At 61.6% G+C, this 28,000-nt stretch overlaps 1 protein-coding gene across 1 annotated transcript in view; it reads right to left on the bottom strand.

Annotated features, from left to right (window-relative positions):
* Positions 1-15,574, bottom strand: part of SRCIN1 (SRC kinase signaling inhibitor 1) — a gene marked incomplete at its 3' end in the record, with an annotated part of 47,367 nt that extends 31,793 nt beyond the window's left edge. The window contains exons 1-2 of the mRNA XM_082297136.1: positions 15,299-15,574; positions 1,557-1,580 (exon numbers count right to left, since the gene is read on the bottom strand). Coding sequence (XP_082153262.1) covers positions 1,557-1,580; positions 15,299-15,559 — 285 coding nt within the window. The 5' untranslated portion in view covers positions 15,560-15,574. The remainder of the gene's footprint in view (positions 1-1,556; positions 1,581-15,298) is intronic.
* Between the last annotated feature and the right edge of the window lie 12,426 nt (positions 15,575-28,000).

Raw genomic sequence — 28,000 nt, 5'->3', positions numbered from 1 at the left:
CTGTGGGGTGGGGACTCCTAAAGCCCAGCCCCGCGAAAAATCGCGGGGGGAAAAAAATGACAAAATGTGCGGGTTTTGTGCCTTCCCTCCCCTCGCAGTGGCAGGAATGTCCCCGGGAGCGCCTGGCTGTGGGAACCGGGACAGCTGAACCTGCCGGGAGCCGCGGTGCCACACCGCAAACACTCCGGGAATGAAAACTCGGCACAAGTGCGCGCATCCCGCATTTCCCGGCCCCAGCCGGGCGCGGAGGTTCCCTGCTTTTTTTTTTTTGTTGTTGTTTGTTTGTTTTCCACGGGAAGAACGAACCCACCAGGGACAAGGCGCCAAGGTCAGCCGGCAAGGCGGGCGACCTTGAAGCGCTGCCAGGGCGGCCCTGGGCGAGGAGGAGGAGGAGGAAGAGGAGGAGGAGGGAGGGACACGGGGACTTCCAGCTGCCACACAAAGGCCGGGCTGCTCCCGAGGTGCTGCCAGGAGCCACCGGGCGGGGACAGCTCCAGGAGGCTCCGGGCAGCGTCCCCTTGGTGGGACAGGTGGCTCCAGGGACAAAGCTCCGGCACGACAAAGCCAACACTGAGGATTTCTCCGTTTTTCCATGATTTCTGAGCGCCAGGGATAGGGAAGGGATGAGGCCTGTTCCCCTCCCGGACACTTCCAGCTGGATAAACAACTTTGTTTTCTGGCCTGGAGATCCCTCAGCACCAAATTCCAGCTTGGGAATCCCGTTCCTCTTCCCCTTACTCCAGGAATGTCCCAACACCAAATTCCAGCTTGGGAATCCCGTTCCTCTTCCCCTTACTCCAGGAATGTCCCAACACCAAATCCCAGACTGCGAATCCCGTTCCTCTTCCCTCTCATCTAAAAATCTTCCAGCACCAAACACAATCCTGAAAATCTCATCCCTGCTCCCCTTCCATCCATCCTGTGAGGTGCTGCCACAGCCCCTCCCATCCTGAGACTCCCAAGATCATCTCCTGCCCCATTATCCAGGATTTTTGGGGAATGAGGGGGGTGAGGAGCCTGGAAAGGGAAGAGGTGCTGGGCACCACCGAGCAGTGGGGAGGGTGGCAGGTCCCGGAGCCCATCAGGGAAAAGGGATGGGATCAGCTCCAGAGCTCCAGGAGGAGGAGGAAGAGGAGGAGGAGGAGGCTGGAAACCAGAGCAACCCCTGTATCCCTGCCTGGGAGCAGCCACCAGGATGGAGCTCCACGCATGGACTTCCAACCCCATCCAGATGCGGCCTTTTCCCGGCCTTTTCCCAGAATTCTGGTCAAGGAAACAACTCCAGAGCAGCAGGATTTGGCGGTGGGATGAGTGGTCAGAACGAGGGCAAGCCACAGCCTCACAGAACAACTCACAACTGACCCCGAGCCCCAAAAATCCCTCTCACGACCTTAAACTTCAGCTGAGCTGAGACCAAACGACTTCAGCTCGGGAATCCTCATCCAAAAAAAAAAAAACCAACAAAACCCACCCTGAGCTCCCCCCCCTCCGTCCACAGCCGGGGTGGCCAAGCACATGCATTTCAAAGAGAAGCAGGAAAAATCCGAAATACTGACCTTAAAGCTCCAGTAGTTGGGTTGCTAACAGAAAAAAAAGATAAAACAACAGAAGAAACACACACACACACACACACAAACAAAAAAACACCATTAAGATTCTTGGTTTGACTTTCGTTTTCCCTCTGAGAATCGCTGAGCTCGAATTTAAACCTGCTCTGGTTCCTGCCCCTCCCAAAGGGCTGCGGGAGTTTCGGGGAGCAAGCAGGGGGTGGGGATTGAAGCAAATTGGGGTGAAAAAGGAGGGAAAGGGGGGTGTGATGCCGGCCCAGCATCGCTGCTGGTGTCACTGGTGTGCCCAGCCCGTCCTGGCACTGCTGCGGTGCTGGAAGTCACAACAATGTTCATTTTTAATGGGATTTTCCAATCCCCCCTTCCCCTTTCCCTGCCCCCTCCCTCTGCCGTGTTGTCACCGGTGTCAGAGCAATGTGCCACTGCCAGTGACAGGAGCTGGCACCGCTCACAGCCCAGCGAGCCCGGCAGCTCCAGGGCTTCCCATTCCCGAGGATCGCCAGCGGGAGACTGGAATCCCTGAGGATGCTCGGGGCAGCGGCACCACAACCCCACCGGGGGTTCAGGACCCCCTCCCGCAGCAGCACGGCCAGGATGGGGCTGTGGGATCCCAGCGAGCGGCAGGATCATGGAATTATGGAATGCTTTGGGTGGGAAGTGATGTTGAACTCATTCCCCGTTCCAGCGGGATCCCACAATTCCAGTTCCCAGCCCCATCCAACCTCCAGCAGGAGGGAAGGTGGATCCGGTGACAAGGGGTGGGATGCAGGGACAAGGGGTGGGATCCACCTGGCTGGAAGGAGAAATCCCCGGGATAATGATGGGTGAGGTGGGAGAAACAGGAACAAAGCAGCTTTTTTCCCAAACGGGATTTTATTGGGATCAAAGTTCTCCTCTGCTCTGTCCTCCCCTCTCACACCCCACCCATCCTCTCCTTTTCATCCCCCCACCACCACCCCTGAGCCTGCAAACTTCGTTTGTTACTTCGAAGTTGATTTTTTTAATATTTAAAACCCAAACCCCTGCACCGAGCTGCCAGTGCCCCCCAGTCCCCGGAATGCGCCGCCAAGGAGAAGCTGCAAAAATACAGGACCATCCCAGATTTTTTATCCCAGGAATTCCCCCATCCACGGGCAGATTTGCTGCTTCGCTCCCTTCACTTCTTGCTGATTTCCCCCTTCTGCTGAGCAGGAGGCCGAGCCCACGAGCAGCAGCACAAATCCACCTGTTCTCCTCATCCCAAACCTCAGCTCATTCCAGCCCCATTCCCATTCCAGCCGCTGCTCACATCAGTATTCCACACAACACCGGGAGTTTCCAACCTCAACCAACCCCCCCAAAAAAACCGTTTTAGAAGCGCTTTGAGTCAAAGAGCGCCGAGGTTTCCTGCAGACAAGCCTGGAGGCACAAAGGTCTTTTCCAAGGGCACGCCGTGCCTCCGAGGCACCGGCAGGAACAGCAACTCCCAGCCGGGATCACCCGGCTGGAGATAACGCCCAGCAGGAGCCCAGGCCGCCCCGGGAATGCCGAGCTGTCCCAAAACATTCCCTGGAAAAGGAGAAGCCGCCTCACAGTGGTTTTTTTGGGGGAAAACGAGCGGAGCCACCCGGAGCGTGGAGCCACGGACGCGGCGCTGCTGCGGCAGCCTCGGATGCAGGGGCGGGATCAAGGAAAGGGAGCTGGGAACAGGAAAAGGGAGCTGGGAACAGGGAGAGGGGTGTGGGGACAGGGCAAGTGAGTCTAGGTGCAGGGCAAGTGGTGCTGGGTACAGGGCAAGTGATGTTGGGCTCAGGGCAAGTGATTCTGGGTGCTGGACAAGTGACTCTGGAGGTGGGCAAGTGGTTCTGGGTGCTGGGCAAGTGATGCTGGACACAGGGCAAGTGATTCTGGGTGCTGGACAAGTGACTCTGGAGGTAGGTAAGTGGTTCTGGGTGCTGGACAAGTGACGCTGGAGGTGGGCAAGTGGTTCTGGATGCTGGGCAAGTGATGCTGGACACAGGGCAAGTGATGCTGGGCTCAGGGCAAGTGACGCTGGGCACAGGGCAAGTGATGTTGGGTGCAGGGCAAGTGATGCTGGAGGTGGGCAAGTGATTCTGGGTGCTGGGCAAGTGATACTGGCTGCAGGGCAAGTGATGCTGGAGGTGGGCAACTGATTCTGGGAATAGGGCAAGTGATTCTGGGCACAGGGGAAGTGGCACCGGGCTCAGACAAACCAGCAGCACCAGTCCCCCCCGAGGCCTGCACAGCACCATCCCCGGTTCCAGCAGTGCCCTGTGCCCATCCCAAACCTCCGGCCCCGGGAGAGGCTCCGGCAGCTCCCCGGGCTCGGCTGGAGCCAGCCCCGGCTCCCTGCGGGATTGCCCGAGCCCCGGGATGTGCCAGCCCTGCCTGGAGCCGGGAATGTGCCCGGGAAGCTGCAGGGGCAGCAGTTCTGTCTCTGCTCCCGCGCCAGGCCCGGCTGCTGCTCCCGGCGAAGTCTGCACCAGGCGCCTTCGACAAAGCGGATTTCAAATGGACGGGATTTTTCTTTCCAGCTGATTTTGGCTGGACAGGGCTCCGTGCCCCCTCCCTTCCCTCCCAGCAGCCGCTTCTCCCCACCAGTTCGCCCAGTGCCGGCTCCCCAAGGCCTGGCTGTGCCGATGTCACACCCGGGGGACGCTCAGGTGCTCACCCCCCTCCTAATTCCTTAATTCCTTAATTCTTTAATTCCCTAATTCCTTCCTTCCGTTTAACAACTGAAATGGGCCTTCCCTGAGATCTGATGTTCCAGCATTGCCGGGAAAAGCTGCAGCCAAACCAGTTCGGCCCAGTCCCCAAAGGCCCCCAGCCCAGTCCGTGGCAGGAGGAGATGCTCCTGACTTTTTCCTTCTCCAACTTTTCCTTTTTCCCCTCCCCTCCCTGCTCTTCATTTTTGCTGTGGAGGAGCCTCGGTAATTTTCCTGTGCCCTGATATTGCTGATCCTATCTGGTGCCAGCGCCGGGTGTGGATTTTATTTATTATTTTGGGATGACTGGACAAGCTTATCACCGAGCCCATAAATCACAACCCCACCGCGCGCCACGGCTCCGCATCCGACCGCTGACGAGCCCCAAGTGCCGCGGGATCGAATCCAGAACATTCCGGCAGCGATTTGGGCTGGGCACCGTGACCTGCGGGCACAGGGTGGCACAGCACCCATCCCTATCCCAGCTCAGGAGATCCAACCCTTCCCTGGGAGTGTGGCACCGCCCAGGCCGAGCCCTGGGGGACAGGGACACGCTGCCTGTCCCCTGCGGGGAGCCAGCAGCATCCAGGGCTGACAATCTGGCGCTGCCCGCCAGCGCCAAGCGGGCCATGGCCAGCACCACGCTGCCCTTTGTGGGCTCCATCTGTCCCTGCTGGCACTGGTGCCACCCCTGGCACCATGCCCAGCCCGACCTGCACCCATCCCAAATATCCCAAAGCACGTAGGATGCACCCCAGAGTGTCCCGGATCAGGCACAGCCACGTCCCTGCAGCCCCCCCAAAAGCGGGGACAGAGCGGTGACAACCCCAGAGCGGTGCCCAGGTCCCTGGTAGCCCCTCCCAGGCTGGATTTGCCCAAAGAGGAGGGGAGAGGAGAGGGCCGGGGCGGAATTAACATTTCGCTGGCTCTTCAAAAGCATCAAAGGGAGATAATGGGCCGGGAGAGGATTGGAAGCGACAGCCTCGTTCCGAGCCATGAAGCAGGCGGCTCCTTGCAGCAGGACTCTGCAAGGTGCGGGGAATTACAGCCGGCTGCGATTTATAATTACAATGAGAGTCATGTCCGTGGAGCTGCCGAACGAGGCAATAACGAGGAGCGGGGGCTCCCCAAAGCACGGGAATGACGGGCTGGAAAAGCAAGGAGGAGGTGGAGGTGGTGCCGTGAACCCGCGGCCGGGCACACGCGGCTGCTCTGCTCGGAGGGATGGACACACGCACGCACAGAGGCGGAAAAGCAGCGCTGGAGTGATGTAATCGAGAATATTTGGGAGTTAAGTTGGAAAAAAAAAAAAAAATGAAATGGTTGTTGTGGCTGTCCCAGGAGAAGAAAATAATGAAATCCAAGTGAGTCAGCGCCTTGACCGAGGGGGACTTCCCCTGGCTGGCAATTAAATCACAAATCTGGTGGTGATTAACGAGGCAGGACCGTGTCCCTCTCGAGCGGGCAGCAGCGGCAGCAGCCACCCCGGCACGCCGCACTCGGAGGGAGGACAGAGGCGGCTCCATCGGCTTTTTAATTAACTCATTTCCAGGAGTTCCAGCTTCCGATCGAGTCCCCCCCCCCTCAGGCACCGCGTCTTGACAAACAAAAATCTCCTTGAAAAATAACAGTAAAGTGAATTTAATCTATTTCTCCTTATTAAAGTTTTGGGGTTGGTTTTTTTTTAATGCTTTTTCAGCGCCAGTGAAAGTGAATTAAAGTGGAAATAGCAACATGACAAGACAGGGAGAAGAATGCAAACAGTGACCAGACAGAGCGGAGAGCAACGCTGGCACCGGGGGCTGCAGATTTTGTCACCTGAGGTCTCGCAATTATTGCAGGGACCTCTCAAACCTGAGCAGGGGAGGGGACAGCGGGGATAAGAGGGGATGCGAGGGGGCTGGGGCTCGTTCCCGTCACCTCAGCTCCTCAGGGGGCTCCGTGTGACACCCAGAGCCCACCATGAGGAGAGTTCTGCTGGTTTTGCTGCTTCTCCTTCAGGCAGAGCCTTGGGCTCTGCTGTCCCTCCACCCAAAGAAGGCTCTGACGGCCATCGAGGTGACATCAGAGATGCCACAGCCGCCTGTCACAGCGGCTCAACGTCAGGCATCCCCCACAGAACCCCCAGCACAACCACGCAGCTCCAACTTTCCCCTCCAGGCCCCTCCACCTGCCCCCGCACCTCCTCCTTTCCAAGCCCATTAGCGCTAATTACAGCCTTGACCTCCCCCCGCGGGCCCTGGGGACAGCCCAGGTCACACCAGAGCCCGAACACCGCTGGCCACGGGTGGCTTTGCCTCGCTGGCCCTGGCTCCAGCCGCCTCCTCTCCCGGTGCGAGGCGAATCTGCAGCGCCTGCTTGGAGCAGTGCATCAGGACGTGCTGTGCCGAGGAGCGGCCATGCTGGGGCTCCAAAATCTGCCTTCTGCAGCAGCCCCGGCCAAGGTCAGGCCCCCCTCCCGCGCTGCAGCTGCCCCGGGGACCGCGTTTCGTGCTCAGCACACCCCCAGCCTGCTCACGAGCGGAGCGGGGGGGATCTCCGGTCCATCACTCGCCGATGCAGGAGCGCCCCGGAGCCGCGCACGGGGCTCAAGGTGTCCCTCAGTCGCCACCCCGCTGCCGGGCCAGAGGTTTTGGGGCAGGGCAGGGGAAGCTGGCAGCAGTTGGGCAGATCAGATGGCACGGTGGCCATGGCAACGGCACGGCGTAGGTGGACCAAACACAATAGGGACGTGCAAGGTAAAGCCGGCAGCGAGCAGGCAGCGAGCAGCGCTCCGCTCCCCGCCGCGCACAGCCCCGGCCAGCACCGCGTCCGATCCCCGGCAGCTTCGCCGTGAACCGCCCCCCTCCCCCGACTCCATCCGGCACCCCCAGCCTCAGCAAAGCCGGATAAATCCCCGAGAAACGCAAAGCACAAGGGCTGGAGCCTCAGCGGGGTCCCCTCGGGGGGGGTCACAGCAGCCGCGTCCCCACCGCAGGGTCCCTGGGGAGGTCCCGGCACCGCGGGGGGGGGGGGGGGGGGGGGGCTGCGCACCCTCTTTCTCGGCAGAGCTGGGGGTGAGGAAGACCCCGATACGCAGCCGCTGCTGGAGCCCGCCCTGCCCTTCCTCTGTCCCCGCCTGAGCCGCGGCTGGCGGAGCCGCAGGGACAGCGGAGCCGCCGCTCCGGCTGCTGCAGGGCTTTGGCGTCCCCTCCTCCCCTAAAACCCAGCCCGGCTCGGCAGGACCCCCCAGGTGAGGGGCAGAAGGAGCCGGATTCGGGTTAGGAACCGCGGGAAACTTCGGGGCACGGAGGGATGGATGGATGGATGGATGGATGGATGGATGGATGGATGGATGGACGGACGCGTTCACCTTGCCCGTGTGTGCCGGGGAGAGCAGGAATGCGCACAGCCCTTCCAAGGGGAGGAAGGGGCAGCGCCGGGGGCCCGACGATGCCAAGGGGAGCATCCCACCTCCAATTCCTGGTGGGCACCTCCCTGCCGGACTGCTCCTCCCCGGGGCTGCCATCGCTGTCCCCATCCTGGTTTTTTTTAGTCCGCACTTCTTGGGGACTTCAAGACCCCCTTCCATAAAAAAACCCCAAGGAGAAGTGGGGTGACCCACGGGGCTGTGCCTGACTCCAGAGCCCCCATTCCCAGCCAGCTCTGCTGTAACGAGCCAGGAATCGCTGCCTGCTGGGGGGAAAATGAGGGAATCGATAGGGCCGGCTCCGGCTGCAGTCCCAGGGACACGCACACACGCTCGTGTTACTCCCGACAGCCACGCGCGCTCCGCTCCACCATTTCAGCACTTCCCAGCGCCTCCCGTCACTCTCCACCTCTGGAGACCAAGATGACACCCGAGGGAAGAGCCCCGAGGGACCCCGCGACCCCTCTGCCACCCGCGTCACCTCAGCCAGCGCTCACCGTCCCCACTGAGCAGCCAGGTACCCCCAAACTAACCCGTGCGGGGCACCCAGTGAGGACGCAACGGTGCCAACCCCACGCCAAGGCCGCCTCTCCGTGTGCCACCTCTTGGGGGGTTGGGGTGAGGCGCGGCCAAACCTTTCCTGCCACCGCAGGGGTCCGGCTGGGTGTACCCCTGGGGGTCCCCGCGGTTCCAGCTCGGCCAGGTGAGCACCCACAAGCACCCGCAGGGCGCAGGGACACTGCGTGCCCAGGCCACCATCTGCCCCTCTCCGCTGCCCGAGGGGGGCAGAGGGGATCGGTGTCCCCTGCCGGGGCACAGGGACACGGGTGACAACGCGGAGCTGCCCTGGGACAGTGGGGGCTGCGCGGGGGGGTGGCATGGGCACCCCCGGGAGCTTTGCACGGCCCCCCTGTGCACCTGGGGGGCCAAGGTGAGCCCCCCCGGCTGCTGCACCAAAGGGCAGCGCAGGGACCATGGCACCCACAAACTGCCACCCCCTCCCCACAGCCAGCTTGGGGACCCCCAGGGAAGGGGGATGAAGGGAAAGGGGGCTGGAGGAAAGGGGGGAGCTGGAGAAAAGGGGGGGCACAAACAAAGGGGCAGCTGGAGGGGAAGCTCGAGGGGCTGCCCCCGGTCTGGGGCCAGGGTAAGGACACCCCCGGCTGCTGACGGGGATGGGAGAGAGGAACCGGGACCTCGGGGTGGGAATTTTGGGGAGGGGGGATACTGGGGTGGCACACCAGGACAGCTGGGGCAGGGGAGGTCGGGGGGGGGGGGAACTGCTTCAGGGGGTGGCGACACCAGCTCCGTAAGCACCCGGGGGGATGTGCCCCCTCCATCCCGCTCCATCCCGCTCCATCCCGCTCCATCCCGCGCGTTCCCGCCCGGTACCTGCGGCAGGTGAGCGCGGCGGGTCGGGATCCGCAGCGCCGCTCGGCCCCGCTCGGCTCGGCTCGGCCGCGTTCGTCTCGGCTCGGCCACTCTCGGCCCCGCTCGGCCCCGCTCGGCCCCGCTCGGCCGCGCTCGGCTCCGAGCCGCCACCTCCCGCCACCTCCCGCCGCCGCCGGCCCCGCGCGCCCGCCCCGCCCCGCCCGCGGCGCCGTCACCATGGCAACCGCGGCTCCGCCCCGCCCCCTCCCGCCGCCGGCAGGGGGCGCTGAGTGCGCGGGGGGCGGGGCCTGCGCGGGGGGGGAGGGGCGGGGAGGGGGGAGAGCACGTGAGGGAATAACGCAGGGAAATACAGGGATAGGGACATGGAAACACCGGGATAGGGACATGGAAACATCGGGATAGGGACATGGAAACAGCGGGATAGGGACATGGAAACAGCGGGATAGGGATATGGAAACATCGGGATATGGACATGGAAACATCGGGATAGGGACATGGAAACATCGGGATAGGGACATGGAAACAGCGGGATATGGACATGGAAACAGCGGGATAGGGACATGGAAACATCAGGATAGGGACATGGAAACATCGGGATAGGGACATGGAAACAGCGGGATATGGACATGGAAACAGCGGGATATGGACATGGAAACACCGGGATAGGGACATGGAAACACCGGGATATGGACATGGAAACAGCGGGATATGGACATGGAAACACCGGGATAGGGACATGGAAACATCGGGATAGGGACATGGAAACATCGGGATAGGGACATGGAAACACCGGGATAGGGACGTGGAAACAGCGGGATAGGGACATGGAAACACAGGGATAGGGACGTGGAAACACCGGGATAGGGACATGGAAACACCGGGATAGGGACATGGAAACATCGGGATAGGGATATGGAAACATCGGGATAGGGACATGGAAACATCGGGATAGGGACATGGAAACACCGGGATATGGACATGGAAACATCGGGATAGGGACATGGAAACACCGGGATAGGGACATGGAAACACCGGGATAGGGACGTGGAAACAGCGGGATAGGGACATGGAAACACAGGGATAGGGACATGGAAACACCGGGATAGGGACATGGAAACATCGGGATAGGGACATGGAAACACCGGGATAGGGACATGGAAACACCGGGATAGGGACATGGAAACATCGGGATAGGGACATGGAAACGTCGGGATAGGGACATGGAAACACCGGGATAGGGACATGGAAACACCGGGATAGGGACATGGAAACATCGGGATAGGGACATGGAAACATCGGGATAGGGACATGGAAACGTCGGGATAGGGACATGGAAACAGCGGGATAGGGACATGGAAACATCGGGATAGGGACATGGAAACATCGGGATAGGGACATGGAAACGTCGGGATAGGGACATGGAAACAGCGGGATAGGGACATGGAAACATCGGGATATGGACATGGAAACATCGGGATAGGGACATGGACATGGACATGGAAACACAGGGATATGGACATGGAGATGGACATGGATAACACCGGGATATGGATATGGACATGGAAATACAGGGATAACACCGGGATAGGGACATGGGTATGGACAGGGATATGGACATGGATAACACTGGGATAGGGGCATGGATATGGACATGGAAATACAGGGATATGCACATGGATAACACCGGGATAGGAGCATGGATATGGGCATGGATAACACTGGGATAGGGATATGGATATGGACATGGATAACACCAGGATATGGATATGGATAGCTCAGGAATATGGACATGGATATGGACATGCATCTGGACAACACAGGGAAATACAGGGATAGGGGCATGGATATGGACACGGATAACATGTCGATACACATGGATAACACGTGGATACACAGGGATTCACCCCTGGATTCACCCCTGGATTCACCCCTGGATTCACACCTGGATTCACCCCTGGATTCACCCCTGGATTCACACCCCTTCATCAGCCCCCCCAGCACAGAGCCAGGGGGCTCCCCCCATGCCCTGGCTCCGTGGGACCCTCAGTGCCACCTGTGTCCGGTGCCACCTGTGTCCGGTGCCACCTGTGTCCCCTGCACGGCCCCCGCACCCCAGAGCCGACGGCGCCATCGGGAAGGGCACAGGATTCCTGGGAACAGCCCCTCCCAGCAGGGAGAGCAGCACGCGCTCCCCCGTCCGCACAACCCCACCCCAAATTTCAGCCCCCCAGGATCCCCTCGGTGACAGCAGAGCCGGGGACAGGGTGGGGACACTGCCGGGCACAGGGTGGGGACACTGCCGGGCACAGGGCGGGGACACTGCCGGGCACAGGGTGGGGACACTGCCGGGCACAGGGCGGGGACACAGCCCAGCCTCTCCTGCACTGGGGAAACTGAGGCACAAAAGCAGCTCAGCAAAGCAGCACCTCCCGGGCCTGCCTGCACCTCCTGCTTGCATCCCTGTCTGCATCCCAAACGTCATCCCAACCTTCATCCCTGCCTGCACCCACATCTTCATCCCCATCTGTCCCTCCACCTTCATCCCTTCCTTCATCCCTATCTGCCCCCCAAACCCCAAATTTCATCCTTACCTGGCCCCCACCCCTTCCTTCTTCCTCCCTTGCCTCCCGATCTGCACTTCCACCTTCATCCCAGCCTTCATCCCTTCATTCATCTCAACTTTCACCCAAGCCTTCATCCCAACCTTAATCGCAACCTTTATCCCAACCTCCATCCCTTTCTTCATCCTAACCTTCATCCCAACGTTTAGCCCAACCTTCATTCCTTCATTCATCTCAACTTTCATGCCAACCTCTATCCCAACCTCCATCCCAGCCTTCATCCCTTCATTCATCCCAGTCTTCATCCCAACCTCCACCCCAGCCTCCATTCCTGCCTTCATCTCAACCTTCATCCCAACCTTCATCCCTTCATTCATCCCAACCTTCATCCCAACCTTCATCCCTTCATTCATCCCAACCTTCATCCCAACCTTTAGCGCAACCTTCATCCCAACCTACATGCCAACCTCTATCCCTTCCCTCATCCCAACCTCCATCCCAACCTCCATCCCAACCTCCATCCCGACCTTCATGCCAACCTCTATCCCAACCTTCATCCCTTCATTCATCCCAGTCTTCATCCCAACCTTCATCCCTTCTTTCATCCCAATCTTCATCCCAACCTTTATCACAACCTCCATCCCTTTTTTCATCCCCAGCTTCATCCCAACCTTCATCCCAACCTTTAGCCCAACCTTCATCCCTTCATTCATCCAAACCTTCATTCCTTCATTCATCCCAATCTTCATCCCAACCTTTAGCCCAATCTTCATCCCCACCTTTATCCCAACCTCCATCCCTTCCCTCATCCCAACCTTCATCCCAGCCTTCATCCCAACCTCCATCCCAACCTTCATCCCAAACTTCATCCCACCCTTTATCACAACCTCCATCCCTTTCTTCATCCCCACCTTCATCCCAACCTTTATCACAACCTCTATCCCTTCCTTCATCCCAACCTTCATCCCCACCTTCATCCCAAACTTCATCCCTTCCTTCATCCCATCCTCCATCCCTTCCCTCATCCCAACTTTCATCCCTTTATCCCAACCTTCATCCCATCCTCCATCCCTTCCCTCATCCCTACCTGCCCCCATCCTCCCCATCCCCCCTGTGGCTCCCTGTGGCTCCAGGGGCCGGACACCCCCCCCGGCTGCCATTGATTTATTCCCGAGCCCGATTTATTCCAGGCAGCTGCAAATCTGCTGCCGTCAGGCATGGAATGCTCAGCTCCAGCCTTTTCCTGGTTTTTTTTTTATTTCCTTGCTGCAGAACAGGACAGGCTGAAATCCAAGATTTTGGACACTTCATTTTTTTGGGAGCCTCAACTCCTGGAGGGCTCCGGGGCTCAACCCCACAAGGCAAGGCCTGGAGAGGAAGGGGTTAAACCACAAGGGAGCTTTTCACTGTTTATGGTCGAGAAATGGGTCTGTAATCCCTTTTTCCCCAGGATTTATGATCCATCTGCATAAAACCACGCGTTCCCGGTCCGTGTGGAAAAGCACATCCGTGTGGATATTGGAACCAGGGATGGGCTATTGAGCAACCATAACATTATTTCCTTCAATATTCCCTATTTTCCCAAATACTCCTTATTTTTCCAACATTTCCCACCTTTAGATATCCTCAACATCAGGCACCGTGGGGCGGCTCCATCCGAATCCCATTCCCAGAGCATCGACCATGAGAATTACGGAACAATTTGGGTTGGAAAGCGCCTCAAAAATCCTCTCCTCCCACCCCTCTCCTGCCGGATTTGCCCCTCCCAGGGCAGGATTTACCCTGAAATCCTGCAGCCAACATTTCCAGTGGCCTCTCATGCCATTCCCATTCCCATTCCCATTCCCATTCCCATTCCCATTCCCATTCCTCTCCTTATCCTTAACATTCCCATTTAACGCCTTCTTCCACCTGGATTTTAAATGATCCTGCTGCCCCTTTGGACTTCCCTGAAGATTTGCCACAATTTCCCCCCCGGATTTTATTTCCCCCTGCTCTGCCCATGATTAAAATGAACATTTCTCTTCTTTTCCCATTCCCATGCACGAATCCAATGGATTTTTGCCAGCCTGGAAGGGATGTTGGCATTTATGGAATGTTCCTGTTCACCTGTGATGTTCGCAACTCCCTCAGATGTGGATTTTTTTTTTTTTTTAATCCCGATAAAACAGCAAAACCTGGGATTCTGTAATCCCTCCCAGGCTCCTCTGGAATAGCAAAGAGAGTTTCAAACCTTCCAGGCAGAGCTGGATCCCAATGTCATTTAAAGGTTGGCACCTGAGTTTTCCAGGAATTCTGGATTCCTGTTATTATTTACTGCCTGTGGGGGAAATGAAGGAAAAGAAGGAGGGAAAAGGAAAAAAAAATAGGATTCTGTAGGATTTTGGGGTGTTTTGGTGAGGAGTGAGGGACCCTCTGCAACCAAACTGCAAAAATCCAGGTTGGGTTCACCTGGAGCTGAGAGATTCCTGGACACCTCCCAACGATCCCACTGGTTCAGGAATAAAGGAGATAATTCCCAAATCCAGATCACCTTTCCTTCACCTATAAAAATCCTCAGCTGCTTATCAGACCTGAGCCAACCCGAGCTGGATTTTTTCTTATTATTTTTAGAGCTGCTGCTTATTTAAAAAAGGGAAAGTCTTTAAATCCCTGCAATAATAGGGGGAAAAATCCTATTTATTTACTGGGAAGCGCCGCTCCGTGCCTGGAAATGCCTCTGCTCCGTGTCCTAATACGGATTGGGGCTGACGGTGACATCAAAGCCACCATCAGTAATTGTCCCTTTGCCAAAATTTGGCGGTTTGGGGACGTTTTGTGGGGCAGCAGCTCCGATGCCATTGGTTTTCCTGGCAAAGCTGGATTTCCTTCCACCACGTCAGGTCTGGGAGTTGTCACCTTTGTCCCTCGGGGTTTTTTGGGGATGATCTCAGGTTTCCTGCCAGCCACAGCCTTGGGATGCTCCGGGTTCTCCTCCCGGTGGGTTTATCCCGGTGGAGATTCATCGCTGCCACATTGGTGTCACCGGGGTGTCACCAGGGAGTCCAACAAAGGGGTTTGGGGTCCCCAGCACACCCCAAAACAGGCATAGGAACTCCTCCTGGAGCAGTCCATCGCCTGGGCTCTGCTGCTCTCAGCAAAGGCCACCAGACGTGGCACCTGAGGATTGGCAGGTCCTGGGGGACACACAACCCATGGACATTGTGGTGGACATGGCACTGACCCCAAGGGAATTTGGGGTCTCCAGCACCCCCCAAAAGAGGGCTAAGAGCCCCCCGCCCAGAACAGTCCATCCCTGGGGCTCTGCTGCTCTCAGCAAAGACCACCAGATGTGGCACCTGAGGACCATCAGGGGACACACAACCCATGGACATCATGGTGGATGCAGCAGTGACCCCAAGGGGGTTTGGGGTCTCCAGCACCCCCAGAACAGGGATAGGAACCCCCTCCTGGAACAGTTCAGCCCTGGAAGATTCTCTTCCTCACGCCAGGGGAATTCTCTTCCTCACCCCTTCAGGGTGCTCCCCCCGGGCGCTGCCGCACCCACCCACCCACTTCCCGCACATCCAACACCCCCTTGCTCCTCTCCTCCTCCAGACAGCCCCACCCAGCGCCAAGCACTCCCTTTCCCCCTCCCCCGAATCCCGGGAATTCGCCCCTTACCTGGTCCCGCAGGCGCTCCTGCTGCCCTCGCAGCGCCAGGGCGTGCTGCGGGTATTTGCTCTTCAGGTGGTCCATGAAGGCGTCCCGCTTGCGCTCCATCTCCGTCTTCTGGAGGCCGGTGAGCGCCTCCAGGCTCTGCGCGGCGATCACGGTGTGCCGGCGCTCCGAGGTGTGCACCAGCCCCACGTTGGAGAAGCGCCGGGTGCCGTTGCCCAGGGTGCGGTACTCCCGCGGGTACTCGGCATCGTCGGCGGAGATCATGTGCGAGCTCGTCCTGTCGGGATCTGCGCGGGCAGCGGGAGAGCACAGCGGGGTCAAGGGAGGGTCCCCGGCCAGGAGTCAAAGAGGGGGGACGGTCGCCAGCCGTGGGGCTGGGTCAGGGCACAGTCCCCTGGCATGGGGCAGAGGGGGTGGCTCGTCCTGTCGGGATCTGCGTGGGCAGCGGGAGAGCACAGCGGGGTCAAGGGAGGGTCCTCCTGCCATGGGGCAGGGGTGGGAGCGCTGGGATTTGGGGCTGGGGAGGGGGAGTTCAGCAAGGAGCGATGGCAGAGCCCTGTTGGGAGTGGGATCGGACCCCAGTGGGATGCACGGAGTGGGATCAGATCCCAGTGGGATGCACGGAGTGGGATCAGATCCCAGTGGGATGCACGGAGTGGGATCAGACCCTAATGGGATGCACGGAGTGGGATCAGACCCCAGTGGGATGGACGGAGTGGGATCATCCGTCACTGGGATGCACAGAGTGGGATCAGATCCCAGTGGGATGCACAGAGTGGGATCAGACCCCAGTGGGATGGACGGAGTGGGATCAGACCCCACTGGGATGCACGGAGTGGGATCATCCGTCACTGGGATGCACAGAGTGGGATCAGATCCCAGTGGGATGCACGGAGTGGGATCAGACCCCACTGGGATGGACGGAGTGGGATCAGACCCCAGTGGGATGCACGGAGTGGGATCATCCGTCACTGGGATGCACAGAGTGGGATCAGATCCCAGTGGGATGCATGGGCAAGGGGACAGGTACGGGGTTCATCCCCCTGCGATGGCAGCGGTGTCCCCGCTCCCGGACATGCGGCAGGAGATGAGGGGACAGCGGGGGTGGAGGGGCCGGGGGGCAGCGAGGGGAGGGGGTGCAGGGGCTGTGATCCCACCAAACCCGCGATGATCAGAGCGAAACAGGAACAAAACAGCGCTGGGTGACTGAAAACAGCACAGATGAGACACGGGGCAGGGGCACGGACACACGGGGGGCACGGACACACGGAGGGCACGGACACACGGAGGGCACGGACACACGGGGGGCACGGACACGGCTCGGCATCACAGACACAGGACAGAGCAAAAAGAAAATGAAATCAGGCAGGGTGGGGGGAGGGTCGTGTGTGCGGGCGCTGTGCTGGGGGTCACAGGTCCCCCCGTGTCCTGTCAGAGACCCCAGCGGGGGCTCAGCCCCCGTCCTGCAGCCGCTGCTGGCCGGGCCCAGCCCGGCCCGAGGGCACCAAACCCGGCATCCCCGGGACGCTCTGCCCCATCCCAGCCCCTCCCCGGGCTCAGCGCAGCCCCGGGGGTACCAAACCCGGAATCTCCGGGAGTGCTCTGCCCTATTCCAGCCTCTCTCAGAGCCCAGCCCGGCCCGAGGGCACCAAACCCGGAGATTCCCGGGATGCTCTGCCCCATCCCAGCCCTTCTCGGGGCTCAGCCCAGCCCTGGCAGGCAGAGGAGGGGGCAGGGGGACACGCAGGGGGTCCCAGGCGCAGAGAGGTGACAGGGCTTGTCCTTTCGCTAATAACTCATTCAGTGCACGCCGGGATTTGACTTCCAGGGAAGCTGGAAGAGGCGATGGATGCCTGGAAGTCCCCGCACGCTGCCAGCGCCTGGCACCGCCTCGGTGGCTGCAGCACGAGGCCACCCCGCAGCCCCTGACTCCTGCCCAGCCCCGTGCCCGCTGCGGGGCAGCTCCAGGACCCCGACTGCCACCCCAAAAAGTCACTTCGGAGGGTCTCGCGCCATCGGGGACGGTGTCCCCCAGCCCTGGACTGGTGCCAGCCTGCCCCGAGGCCACGGGGCTGGTTTTGCCACGTTCTGAGGGGCTTCACCGCGCTCAGCCTTCCCCTCCTGCTCCCCTTTTAACCTTGATCCATAATTCATCTCCCTCCTCGTCCTGTTTTTCCCCTCCCGAGCTCCCGCTAAACAAATCGCGGCGAGGTCTTTTCCTTTTCCCTCAATTATTTATTAGCCCAGCAGATCAGTTTGATATCAAACGGATATCAAGCGTTATCAGCTTGATATCGGGGGGGGGAGGGGAGGCTCCAGCGGGGGCCACGGATGCGATTCCTCCACTCAAGGTCACTAAAAGAGCCCGGCGGGGACATCACGCGCTCCGCAAATGCCACGGGGACATCCCAAAGCCTTCCCTCCGCCAAAAATCCACCGGTCCAGCTCCATGAATGTGACCTTGGCCGGGCTGTCACCCCCTTTTCCAGAAAACAGAGGTGGGATGCGGGAAGAGCTGAAGATCCCGTCCCTCCCTCGCTCTGCCAGGTCCCCGTGTCACCGGCGAGGTCACGGTGGCACCTCCACCACCCCAAGCTGGTGCCAGAGGGGGCACCGCGGTCCCGCTGCTGGCAGAGGAGCAGGGCGAGAGCCTCGCCCCGGGGTCCCAGCGGCTGCCAAATTCCAGCCCTCGTGGGAAATCCCGATGGAGAAGTTTCTCCTGACCCTTCCAGGAGCCCCAGGAGCTGCTTGCCCCTCTCTCCGCTCCCCTAGCAGCCCCACAACGCACGTTCCTCAGCGGGGAGTTCTGATCCAAGGTGGAAAACTCCTTCCCTGCCTCAGCCGCTCACCCCAGCACCGGGTCCATGACGCCCGCGGAGAAATTTGGGAAGGAATTGCACCCAGCACCCAGCCCCAGCCTTGGGCCCCACTGGAAATGCCTTGGAGAACCCTCGGGAGCAGCGAGGGTGCTGCTCTGGATGCGGGAATGGGATCCTGGGCCAGCCCCGGTGCAACGTGCCCGGCGTGCTCCGAGCCCACCAAGAGAATCCTTGAGGAATGCCGGGTCCTGAGCGCCGCAGAACTCCCGGATTTCTCTCATCCCGTGGGAATGGTGTGTCCGGGGATGGAGGGATGAAGGGGCACCCTGCCAGCCGCAGCTGCAGCAGATCCAGGGCTGGCAGCAAGGAGCTGCAGCTCCTCTCCCTCCTCGGGGAGAGCGCGGCCTCCCCGAGCCAGAGGAAGCTGCAGGGACGGGGATTTTTGGGCTGAGACAGGGGTTTGTTCCCCGCCACTTCCTCCCGCTGCCTGCTCCAGCCCCGGCTGCAGCAGCCCCGGGCTGAGGCCGCGTTTCCAGCTCCTTCCCATCCTCTCCCTCTCCGTGATCAGCGTGCAGCTCCCCAATCCCTAATTACACGCTCCGGGAGCGGAACGCGCCGGCTCCTCCGCTCCTCTGCTAAAAGGGATGATCTGAACAGCCCCGCGCGGGGGTCAGGGAGGAGCTGGATCCTCTCAGGGGCTTTTCCATCCCCGGCTGCGCCGCATCCGCTCCCGGCTCCATCGCCGGGATCCGGAGCCAGCGAGGATGAGGCAGCCCCGACACCACAAACCTCGTGATCCGAGAACCCCTCCGAGGCGAGCGGAGGAAAAGCCACCACAGCCGCGTGTGCTGGCCTCATGTCAGCCACCTTTGCGCTCCAGAGATGCCACCCTCAGCGGGCGCGGATGATCCCGCAAGGAAGCAGCCAACAGCTGCAGCATGGGGGACTCGTTTGGGGAAAAGGACCTGAAAACCCTCTCGGTCATGCCTCCCTGAAGAAAAGGGGGTTAATCCTTCCCTCCTGGGGATAATTCCACCTCAAATCCCCCACAAAGTTTTTTCTCCTCCTCCAGCAGCTCAGGAATGCGGCCGTACCCACACGGCCACAGCAGATCCCTGGAAAGTGCTTCCCGAGGCTGCTTCCAAGTAGGTCACTGGGGTGGCAGAGCCGCTGGCCAGAGCCTGCCCGAGGTGCCCAGCTCGGCAATGCCCCATCCCAGCCCCGCGGGACATCCCTGCGGGCCATGTCCCCCCACATGGGGACCGTCCCCTCGCTTACCCGCGGGCGCAGCGCGGCTCCCACGGCGGCCGGGCAGCGGCTCCGGGGGGATGGCGGGGGCAGCGCTCCGCTCCGCCGGGGCTGCGGGCGGCTCCTTGGCCGGGCGCAGGGCTCCCACGACGGCCAGAATGCCGCGGTAGATCCTGGCCAGCCCCTCTCCGAGCAGCGGGAGGTTGAGGGAACGCGGTTCTCTTTGCCGATTCATCCACCCATCGTCCCCACCTGCCAGCAGAGGTGTCACCCGCGCCGGGGCCGGAGCCCCGGGCTGCTAGCAGGGCACTTCCATCGTGTCCTTCGCGGAAAAAAACAGGGATACCGGAGGCACAGGAGCCGGGGGTTAGGTGATAATCTTCAGGAACGGCGTTGGCAGGAGCTCCCTGAGAGGCGGGGCTGGGAAAGGCCCCCAAACACCTCCCCGGTGCTGCCGCAGGCGCTGCCCCGCGGGAGCGGCTGCGGGATCGGGCTGGGATGCCCCGTGCCAGCGGCTCGGCGGGGCTTTATCATCCAAAAGGAATCTCTCAAACACAGTTTATTACTGCAGTCCCATAAATCTTCATGAGGCAGCAAAGCTCACGCGGGTCGCGGCAAGCGCCGGCAGTCAGCGGAGCGTGCAAAATCGGCCGAGAAAGCGCTCGCACAAAAAGGGGCGAGGGGAGGGGAGGCGGGGAGTGCATTTGGGGAGAGAGGAGGCCCGGAGGGTGGAAGCCCCTCGGAGCGATGCGGCTCCCCCGCGCCCGGCCATGAAGGGAGCCGGAAGAGCGGGATGCTCCCGCTTCCTCTCGGAGGCTGCACTGCCGCACTGCCCGCCCGCCCGGCACCCACGGAGCCTGCCCGGCACCCAGAGCCCTGCCCGGCGCTAACCCCTTCCCTGCCGGGCCGCAGCTGCGCTCGCCGGAGGTGGGAGGAGGGGTGGGGAGAGCGGGGGGAGCTCCTGCGCCGCGCGGTTTAACTCGTGCGGTGCTGCAGAGCTGCTGGCACCAGAAGTGCCCGCCTTGCCCCAGCCAGGCCTGCGGGGGGGAAATCAGGGAATTCTGGAGTGGTTTGGGGTGGGAAAATCATCCGGATCCAATCCTTGCCATGGGCAGGGAGCTTCCACCACACGAGTCACCTTCCGAGCTATTGCTGCCCTGGTCCCTGGCTTGGCCACGTTCATGTCCACTCATTTTGGGATGGTCAAGCACCTTCCAGGACCCGACCTCACATCCAAAAAGTGCTGGGGGCTGCCCAGATGCTCAAGTTCTCCAAGCAAACACGCGCCCAGAAGCAGGGACAAGGCAGGCGACAGCCGGGGGACACCAGTGACCCCCACTCCTGCCACCGCCATGTCCCCGACGGGTGCAGCCCTCACCAGGTCCCGTCACTTAAAACCAGTTCCCGGAGAATTCCAGCCCTGTTTCGGGCCAAGCCCGTGCGCTGTGGGAATGCCAGGAGCGGGGCAGACCCAGGGTCCATCCCAGGACGGGAATGTGGAAGTGAGGGGACTGCAGGGTGTCCTTGTCCCTCTCACAGCGACACAGGAGTGAAAGCTGGCAGCGACTGCGGTGAAGCTTCCCCACCCTCCTCTTGCTCCCGGGCTCATGGAGCCGCCACCAAATCCCCTGGGAAAAGCCAGGTGATGCCAAGGCCACCCGCAGGGGACCATTAACGCCCATCACGGGACAAACCTCCCCGCGACGTGCCCCGGGATGCGGGAATTGTTCTCCCGCCTCATCCCCCCCATTGCCAAGGATCCCAGCCGGCGGCGCTGCCCGGGCTCAGCAGCAGGCAGCGGGCTCCCCGCCGCGCCTTTCACTCCCAAATTCCAGTGGAACGGCGGAAAATTAAACACCCCCGCCCTGTTCCGTTGGGAATTTCCCAGGCGGGTTCGTGCAGACCCCACAGAGCCGGGATTCCACTTGGCTTTGGGCAGGGACAGGGGCACCGTGCCCGGCGCGGTGGCAGTCCGGATTCTCCGGGTGAAATCCTTGGATCCTGCCCCTTCCAAGCCTCGACGTGACCTGGACGCCGCCTTCTCCCTGCCTGCATCCCACTAACTCCCACATCGGAGCGGCTCCGAGACACGGAGCTCGCCCCAAGGAGCTTGGAGGGGCCCAGCTGGCATCTCCCCATGACACTGCCCTGCCAGGCGGCTCCTTCCCTTTGCGAGCAGCGAAGCCACCAGATAAATCCTGCATGTCACTTGTCAGAACCCAAAACCGAAGGAGAAATCCCATCTGGCCGGCCCTGGAAAAAGCAGCCGCCACTTCCCACCTCGCCCGGGTGCGATCGCGCCCACGCGCGCACATGGAGAGACGGGAGACGAGTTCACCTCCCAAATCCCAGCGATCCGGTGCCAAGGGAAGGGCCGGCACACCTGGATGCTCGCTTGGAGCGATGCAGGAAGGAGCTGCCCTCGGCGAGCCAAGGGAAAATGAGGGGCAGAAGGTGGGAAGGACAAATCCCAGCTTTGGATTTGGATTTTCCCAGCCGGGAAAATCTTCCCGCTGCCCTCGGCTCCGTGTCCGGCCTCTGGCAGGAGGCTGAGCCGGCCGCATTCCCGGAGCATGGAAAACATCCCTGCCCGCCGGGAGGAGGAGGAGGACGGAGCCCTGCGTGCCCTGGCAAGGGTGGCATCCTCGGCTGGCAGGGCCGGCGCAGAAGCTGGGGACGTGCCAGCAGCTTGGGGACACGGGATAAAAATAAAGGAGAGGAGAGGCTGGCCGGGCCCGAGCTCTTCACGGCTCCAACAGAAGCCGCATTGTGGCCTTGTCCCCCACCCACGCGGCACAGCTGGGGCCTGGCAGCTCCCGTGGGAATAGCCCGAGCCTCGGGATCTCCCTTGGGAGAGGGAAACGAGGCAGGGAAGAGAGCGACGCTGGTGGGGCAGCGGTGCTGAGAGGGGACGGGGTCAAACCCGGGGTGGGAGCAGGGGGAAAACACCGTCGGTTTGAGCATCTCCTGAAAGGAGCTGGAGTTTTCCCAGGATTTTGGCTCCCAGCAGGCTCCGTGCTGGATGTGGGGCTGTGACTCAGCCGTGGGGCTGTGACTCAGCCGCGGTCGTGTGGGGAAGTGGAGCCAACTCCCCCTGTGAGGCTGATCCCCCCCCCCAATCCTCATCGTGCTGGGAGAAACCTTTGGGATGAGCCCTCGACAGCAGCAGGGCCCGGATCCCGGAGCCCCCATCACCCCCACAGCTGCGTCTCCATCCCCATTTCCCCTGGAGACAAGGGAATTTTGCTGCCCTGGGAGGATTCCCAGCACCGAGCAGTGCCACAGTTCGGGGTCACCCCCCTGGACACGGCTGTCCCCTCCCCACCCCGGCAAAGCCGGGCTCAGTCCCAATCCCAGCTCCTGCCTTGAGCTGTCCAAGAAAATCGCTCTGGAAATCGATTGCAATCGATCAGACACTGGGAAAGGGAGAAACTGTCCCCTCAAGACACCGAATCGATGGTTCCTCTCAGCGCAGAGCAGGGGAGGGAGCTGGCAGAGGCGCAGGGAGGGGGCTGGGGGGGGATTGGGATCCTGCTGCAAGGGCCAGACTGGTCTGGGTGGGAGGAAACAGCCCCAAAACCAGCTCGGGATGTGGTGGAGGGCAGGGAAAACCACTCCAGGGATGGATGGATGGATGGATGGATGGATGGATGGATGGATGGATGGAGGGATGGATGGATGGATGGATGGACAGGGAAAGATCAGGAGGCTCCGGCTCCAGCCTTTCCCTGCTGCACAAGTTTGCTGAGATGAGCCAGGACCTCATCCCAAGGTTTGGGATTTGGTTCTTGTCTCATCTCTCCACAGGCAGAGCAAAGGGCAGAGGCTGAGAGGCCACGGAGCTGGGCAGGGGTGAGGAAGGGCTGGGAGGAGGAGGAGGGGCAGGAGGGGACAAGCATCAAGATCAAAAATCAATCAGACACCGAGGAAGTTCCTAAACACATCAAGGGCTCTGCAACCACGGGATCCGGGAATGGTTTGGGTGGGAAGGGACCCCAAATCCCGTCCATTCCCACCCCCTGCCATGGGCAGGGACACCTCCCACTATTCCAGGGTGCTCCAAGCCCCGTCCAACCTGGCCTGGGACACTTCCAGGGATGGAGCATCCACAGCTTCTCTGGGAATTCCATCCCAGCCCCTCCCCACCCTCCCAGGGAGGAATTTCTCCCTAAAATCCCATCCAAACGCCATCACTTCCATGATGGGAGGATCGGGAAGGGGCAGCCTGGTCTGGCAGTGGGCAGAGGGGGCTGTGACCCTCCAGCCTGGCCCGTGGCCACCAGCAGCTGCCAGGGCAAAGCCCAGAGCTGGGCACGATCCTGTTTGCATCCCAAATCCCGCTCCGTGAGGGATGAATCCTTGCAGGGAAGCCTGGAAAGGAAGAATCCAAGCCAAGCCCACGGCATTTCCAACCTTTGGCCCCACAAGGAGCCCCTGGCTGGAGTCTCCAAAGGGCTCAGTTCCAGGAGGAAGCGCTCGGGACGGGGATTTTTCCTGGCTCGGAGGGTTTGGGACCACGGCAATCCCACAGCCCTTGGCACAGCCCTTGGCACAGGAGACCCAGCTCTCCCAAATCTTGGCTCTGCCACCACCACGACGGGCTTGGAGCCCATCCCGGAGCTCAGCAGCTCCAGCCGCGGCACTGAGCCCCGATCCCGCAGCCTCCGGGAGGGGTTTGGGGGACACTGCCCCGTTTGGGTAACTCCCGCTGGGAGCTGGGCGCTGCCAGGCATGGGAAAAGCTGGGAAAAGCTGGGTGGGTGTCCCCGGGGGGGCCCGGGAGGCCGGGAATGCTCCGGTCGCAGCGGGGGCGTGGAGAACAGAGCCTATTTCTGAGCGCACAGGTAGCACGTTGGTGGTTGGTCACCGCCTGCCGTGCCAGCCTGGTTAGTCACGGCTCGTTAAAAATCAGAAATGCTGGAAATAAATATCTCAGAGCCACGGCTGAGGCCTCCGAGAGGCAGGGAAACGTGCTCAGGGATGGAAAACACGGGGCGAGATCCCGCAAGGATTCACTGTCAGCCTGAGCAGACCACGGGACAGGGACGCTGCGGGGGACAGCGACACTGAGCCGGTCCCTCACAGGGCTGGTGCCACATCCCATCTCGAGACGCTGCGGGTGACACGAGGACGAGGCCACCGCTCCGTCCCAGAGGCAGATGCCACCCCCCGGGCCGCTGAGCAAACCCTGCTGTCCCCTCCTGCCCCACCGGGCACATCGGGGGCACAGCCACGTCTCCCCCCCCCCCAACCCGCCCGCCGCCTCCCACCAGCGCCAGTCAGAAGCTGTCCAGGCAGCGGGGTTTAGTCAAGCAAAAGGAGGGCAGCAGCAGCTGCCTGCAGCCCTGCGCCTCCTCCTCCTCCCTTCGGAGCCGGGCACCCAGCACGGCACAGCCCACGCCATCTGTGCCCACCTGTGTGGGGCTGGGACCGTCCCCAGGCCACCCCAGAGCCCATCTGTGGGGGACAGGGATTATCCCCAGCCTGTGCCATTGTCCCCTCCGGGCCAGAGCCCACCTGTGAGGGGCTGGGACCATCCCTGAGCCACTCCAGAGCCCACTGTGAGGGGCTGGGACCATCCCCAGGCCACTCCGGAGTCCACCTGAGACCACCCCAGCCCACAGCATCTGTGCCTTTCAGGGGCAGAGCCCACCTGCGTGGGGCTGGGACCACCCCCAGGCTGGGCCTTCTGTCCCTTCCTGGGACAGAGCTCGTCTGTGAGGGACTGGGACCATCCCTGAGCCACTCCAGAGCCCACTGTGAGGGACTGGGACCATCCCAGGCCACTCCAGAGCCCACTGTGAGGGACTGGGACCATCCCAGGCCACTCCAGAGCCCACTGTGAGGGACTGGGACCATCCCTGAGCCACTCCAGAGCCCACTGTGAGGGACTGGGACCACCCCCAGGCCACTCCAGAGCCCACTGTGAGGGACTGGGACCATCCCCAGGCCAATCCAGAGCTCACTGTGAGGGACTGGGACCATCCCTGAGCCACTCCAGAGCCCACTGTGAGGGACTGGGACCATCCCAGGCCCCTCCAGAGCCCACTGTGAGGGACTGGGACCATCCCTGAGCCACTCCAGAGCCCACTGTGAGGGACTGGGACCATCCCCAGGCCACTCCAGAGCCCACTGTGAGGGACTGGGACCATCCCAGGCCACTCCAGAGCCCACTGTGAGGGACTGGGACCATCCCCAGGCCACTCCAGAGCCCACTGTGAGGGACTGGGACCATCCCAGGCCCCTCCAGAGCCCACTGTGAGGGACTGGGACCATCCCCATCCCGCACCGTCCATCATTCCCAGGGCAGATCTCATCCCCCTGGGGCCAGCGTCCCCAGGAGCCTGCAGAGCCTGCACCCCCCAACCCCCCGTCCCCCCCGGTCCGTACCCACGAGCAGCGCTGTCAGCCGGTAGTCCCGGGGCTCGCTGGCTCTGCCCGGCTCCCGCAGCCTCGCCACGGCTCGGGGGGAAGCTCCAGGGGGATGCTTTGCCCAGCGAGGCAGCATCGCGGCGGCGAGGGGGGGAGCAGGAGGCGGCTCGGAGCGCGGCTCCCGAATCTGCGCGACAAACACACGCGGCTCATCGCATCTGCTTAACCCGAGCCGGGCATGGCCTCGGTGATGGCTCGGCGTTCAAAGCCACTCGCCGGCCCCGTCAGGTCGCATCGGAGGGGACGCATCGAGCGCCGCTGGCTGCTGATGCTAAGGAAGCGCGGGATGGGCTCGTTATCAAACACGCGCGCGGGGAGCGTGGGCACCGACCTGATCGCGCAGCTCTGACCTCGCCGGGCTCTCGCAGCCGTGCGGCGGCTGTCACCTCACAGCCAGAGCCGTCACTGTCACCTCACAGCCAGAGCCGTCACTGTCACCTCACAGCCGGCGCCGAGTCCTCCGCGCCGGGGAGCGGAGCCGCAGCGAGGCCGGGCGGGTGCCGGCGCTGCCGAGCGCTCCCCGCTCTTGTCCCCGCGCTAGCGAGGGGCTCCCAGCGCCGTCTCCATGGCCGACATTCCCTCTTCCCGTTCCTCTGCCAGCTCCCATCGCTTCCCCTCACATCCCGTCCCTGGCCTGGCAACTTTTCCCCCCGTTCCCGGTTTATCCCTCCGCTCGCTCCGCTCGGCTCCGCTCGGTTTTCCTCCGTTCCGGAGCTCCCTGCGGGTTCTCCGAGGATCTTTTTTCCCCCCCCCCCCCTTCTCCTGGAAATGTCAGCGTGCCCCCTCAAACGCATCACATGGGCCGGGCGCCAGCAGCCGGGCAGTGCCATCAGCGCCCGGATTGTCGCGCTGCCCTCCCCGTGTCCCTGGCACGAGCTGCCGGTGTCACCCCGGGAGCTCTGCCCGTGCTGCCACCACCCCCAGGAGCCAGCCTGGAGGGGCCGAGGCGCCAGCGCTGCTCGGTGCTGGGGACACCAGGATGTCCCTGATGTCACCGAGATGCGCAGCCCCGGGTGAGGACACCCCGAAAAGTCCCCCGTGGCTGATCCCACAGAGGCCCCGAGGGAGCTCGGGGAAGGAATTCCAGCGGCTGGCTCCCGGGAGAGCGCGGCTGCGCAGGGTTTGTCCCCAGGACACGGAGCCAGCTCACAACGTGGACGGGTCCTGCCCGGACGGAACTGACCCTTCCCAAAGATTCCCAGCGCGAGGAGATGATCCCGAAGGAAGCAGGAGCAGGCAGGGAACACCCGAGGGGCACAAACCGACCTTTCCCGGTCCATCCAAACCCATAAAACCATTCCTGCTCCTACATTTTGGGGGCTGTTGGCACCATGCCACCCCCAAGGTTCCGGGGAGATGCTGCCCCAGCCACAGGGACCCCAAATCCAGCCTCACCCCACCCCACAGGGCCCCCAGCACGGGTCCCCTTCAGTCTGGCTGCCACTCAAACGCTGATGCCACGGGATTTAAAGGCAACCCCCCACACGATTGGAATCTTGGGGTCAATAAAGCTGGAAAAGTCCTGCGAGGTCGACTCCAAGCCTCCCCCAGTGCTGATGTGTCACCACCAAGCCGTGTCCCCAAGTGCCACTTGCACGTGGTGGCCTTCCCTGCAGGGATGGGGACTCTGCACCTCTGGCAGCTCTGCCAACCTTTTCCACGGAGAAATTGTCCCTCATATCCAACTTAAACTTCCCCTGGCACCTTTCCTCTCACCCTAAAATCCCGAGGGCACTCTTGCCATGGTGTCCTGCCACCCTGGAGAGCCCCACCCGCCTCTGCTCTTCCCATCTTTCCGGGTTTCCCTCATCTTTTCCAGCACTGGGAAAAGGCTTTGAGATCTCAACTCCTTTTCCTGCGTTCCCCATTCCTGGTGTTTCTCCTGCTGTTTCTCTCCCTGCCCTTCTGGCATCCCAAAGGTTCTCTCTGAGCCTTGACAGCTCAGATGGCGGAGGGTGGGAAGAGCTGGGAATTCAGGAATGCTCACACGGGTTGGATTTTCCCTAATCTTGACTCTGGGGAAACTGAGGCACGGATGGAGCAGGGGCAGGCGCGCTCCTGGTTCCCAGGGCAAGAAGGGAGAAACTCTGGAGCCCTGATCTCCCGCTTGGAGCCTTTCCAGGCTCCCCAACAGCCGCAGCCGTGAGTCACAGCTGGCACAGGCGGCACGCACGACACGAGAAACCTTCCCAAAAAAATTCCTTCTC

The sequence above is a fragment of the Coloeus monedula genome, assembly GCF_965178545.1.
Source record: "Coloeus monedula genome assembly, chromosome: 26".
Classification (NCBI taxonomy): domain Eukaryota; kingdom Metazoa; phylum Chordata; class Aves; order Passeriformes; family Corvidae; genus Coloeus; species Coloeus monedula.
The sequence above is the reverse complement of the archived record's forward strand: the minus strand, read 5'-3'. Positions and strand labels throughout refer to the sequence as shown.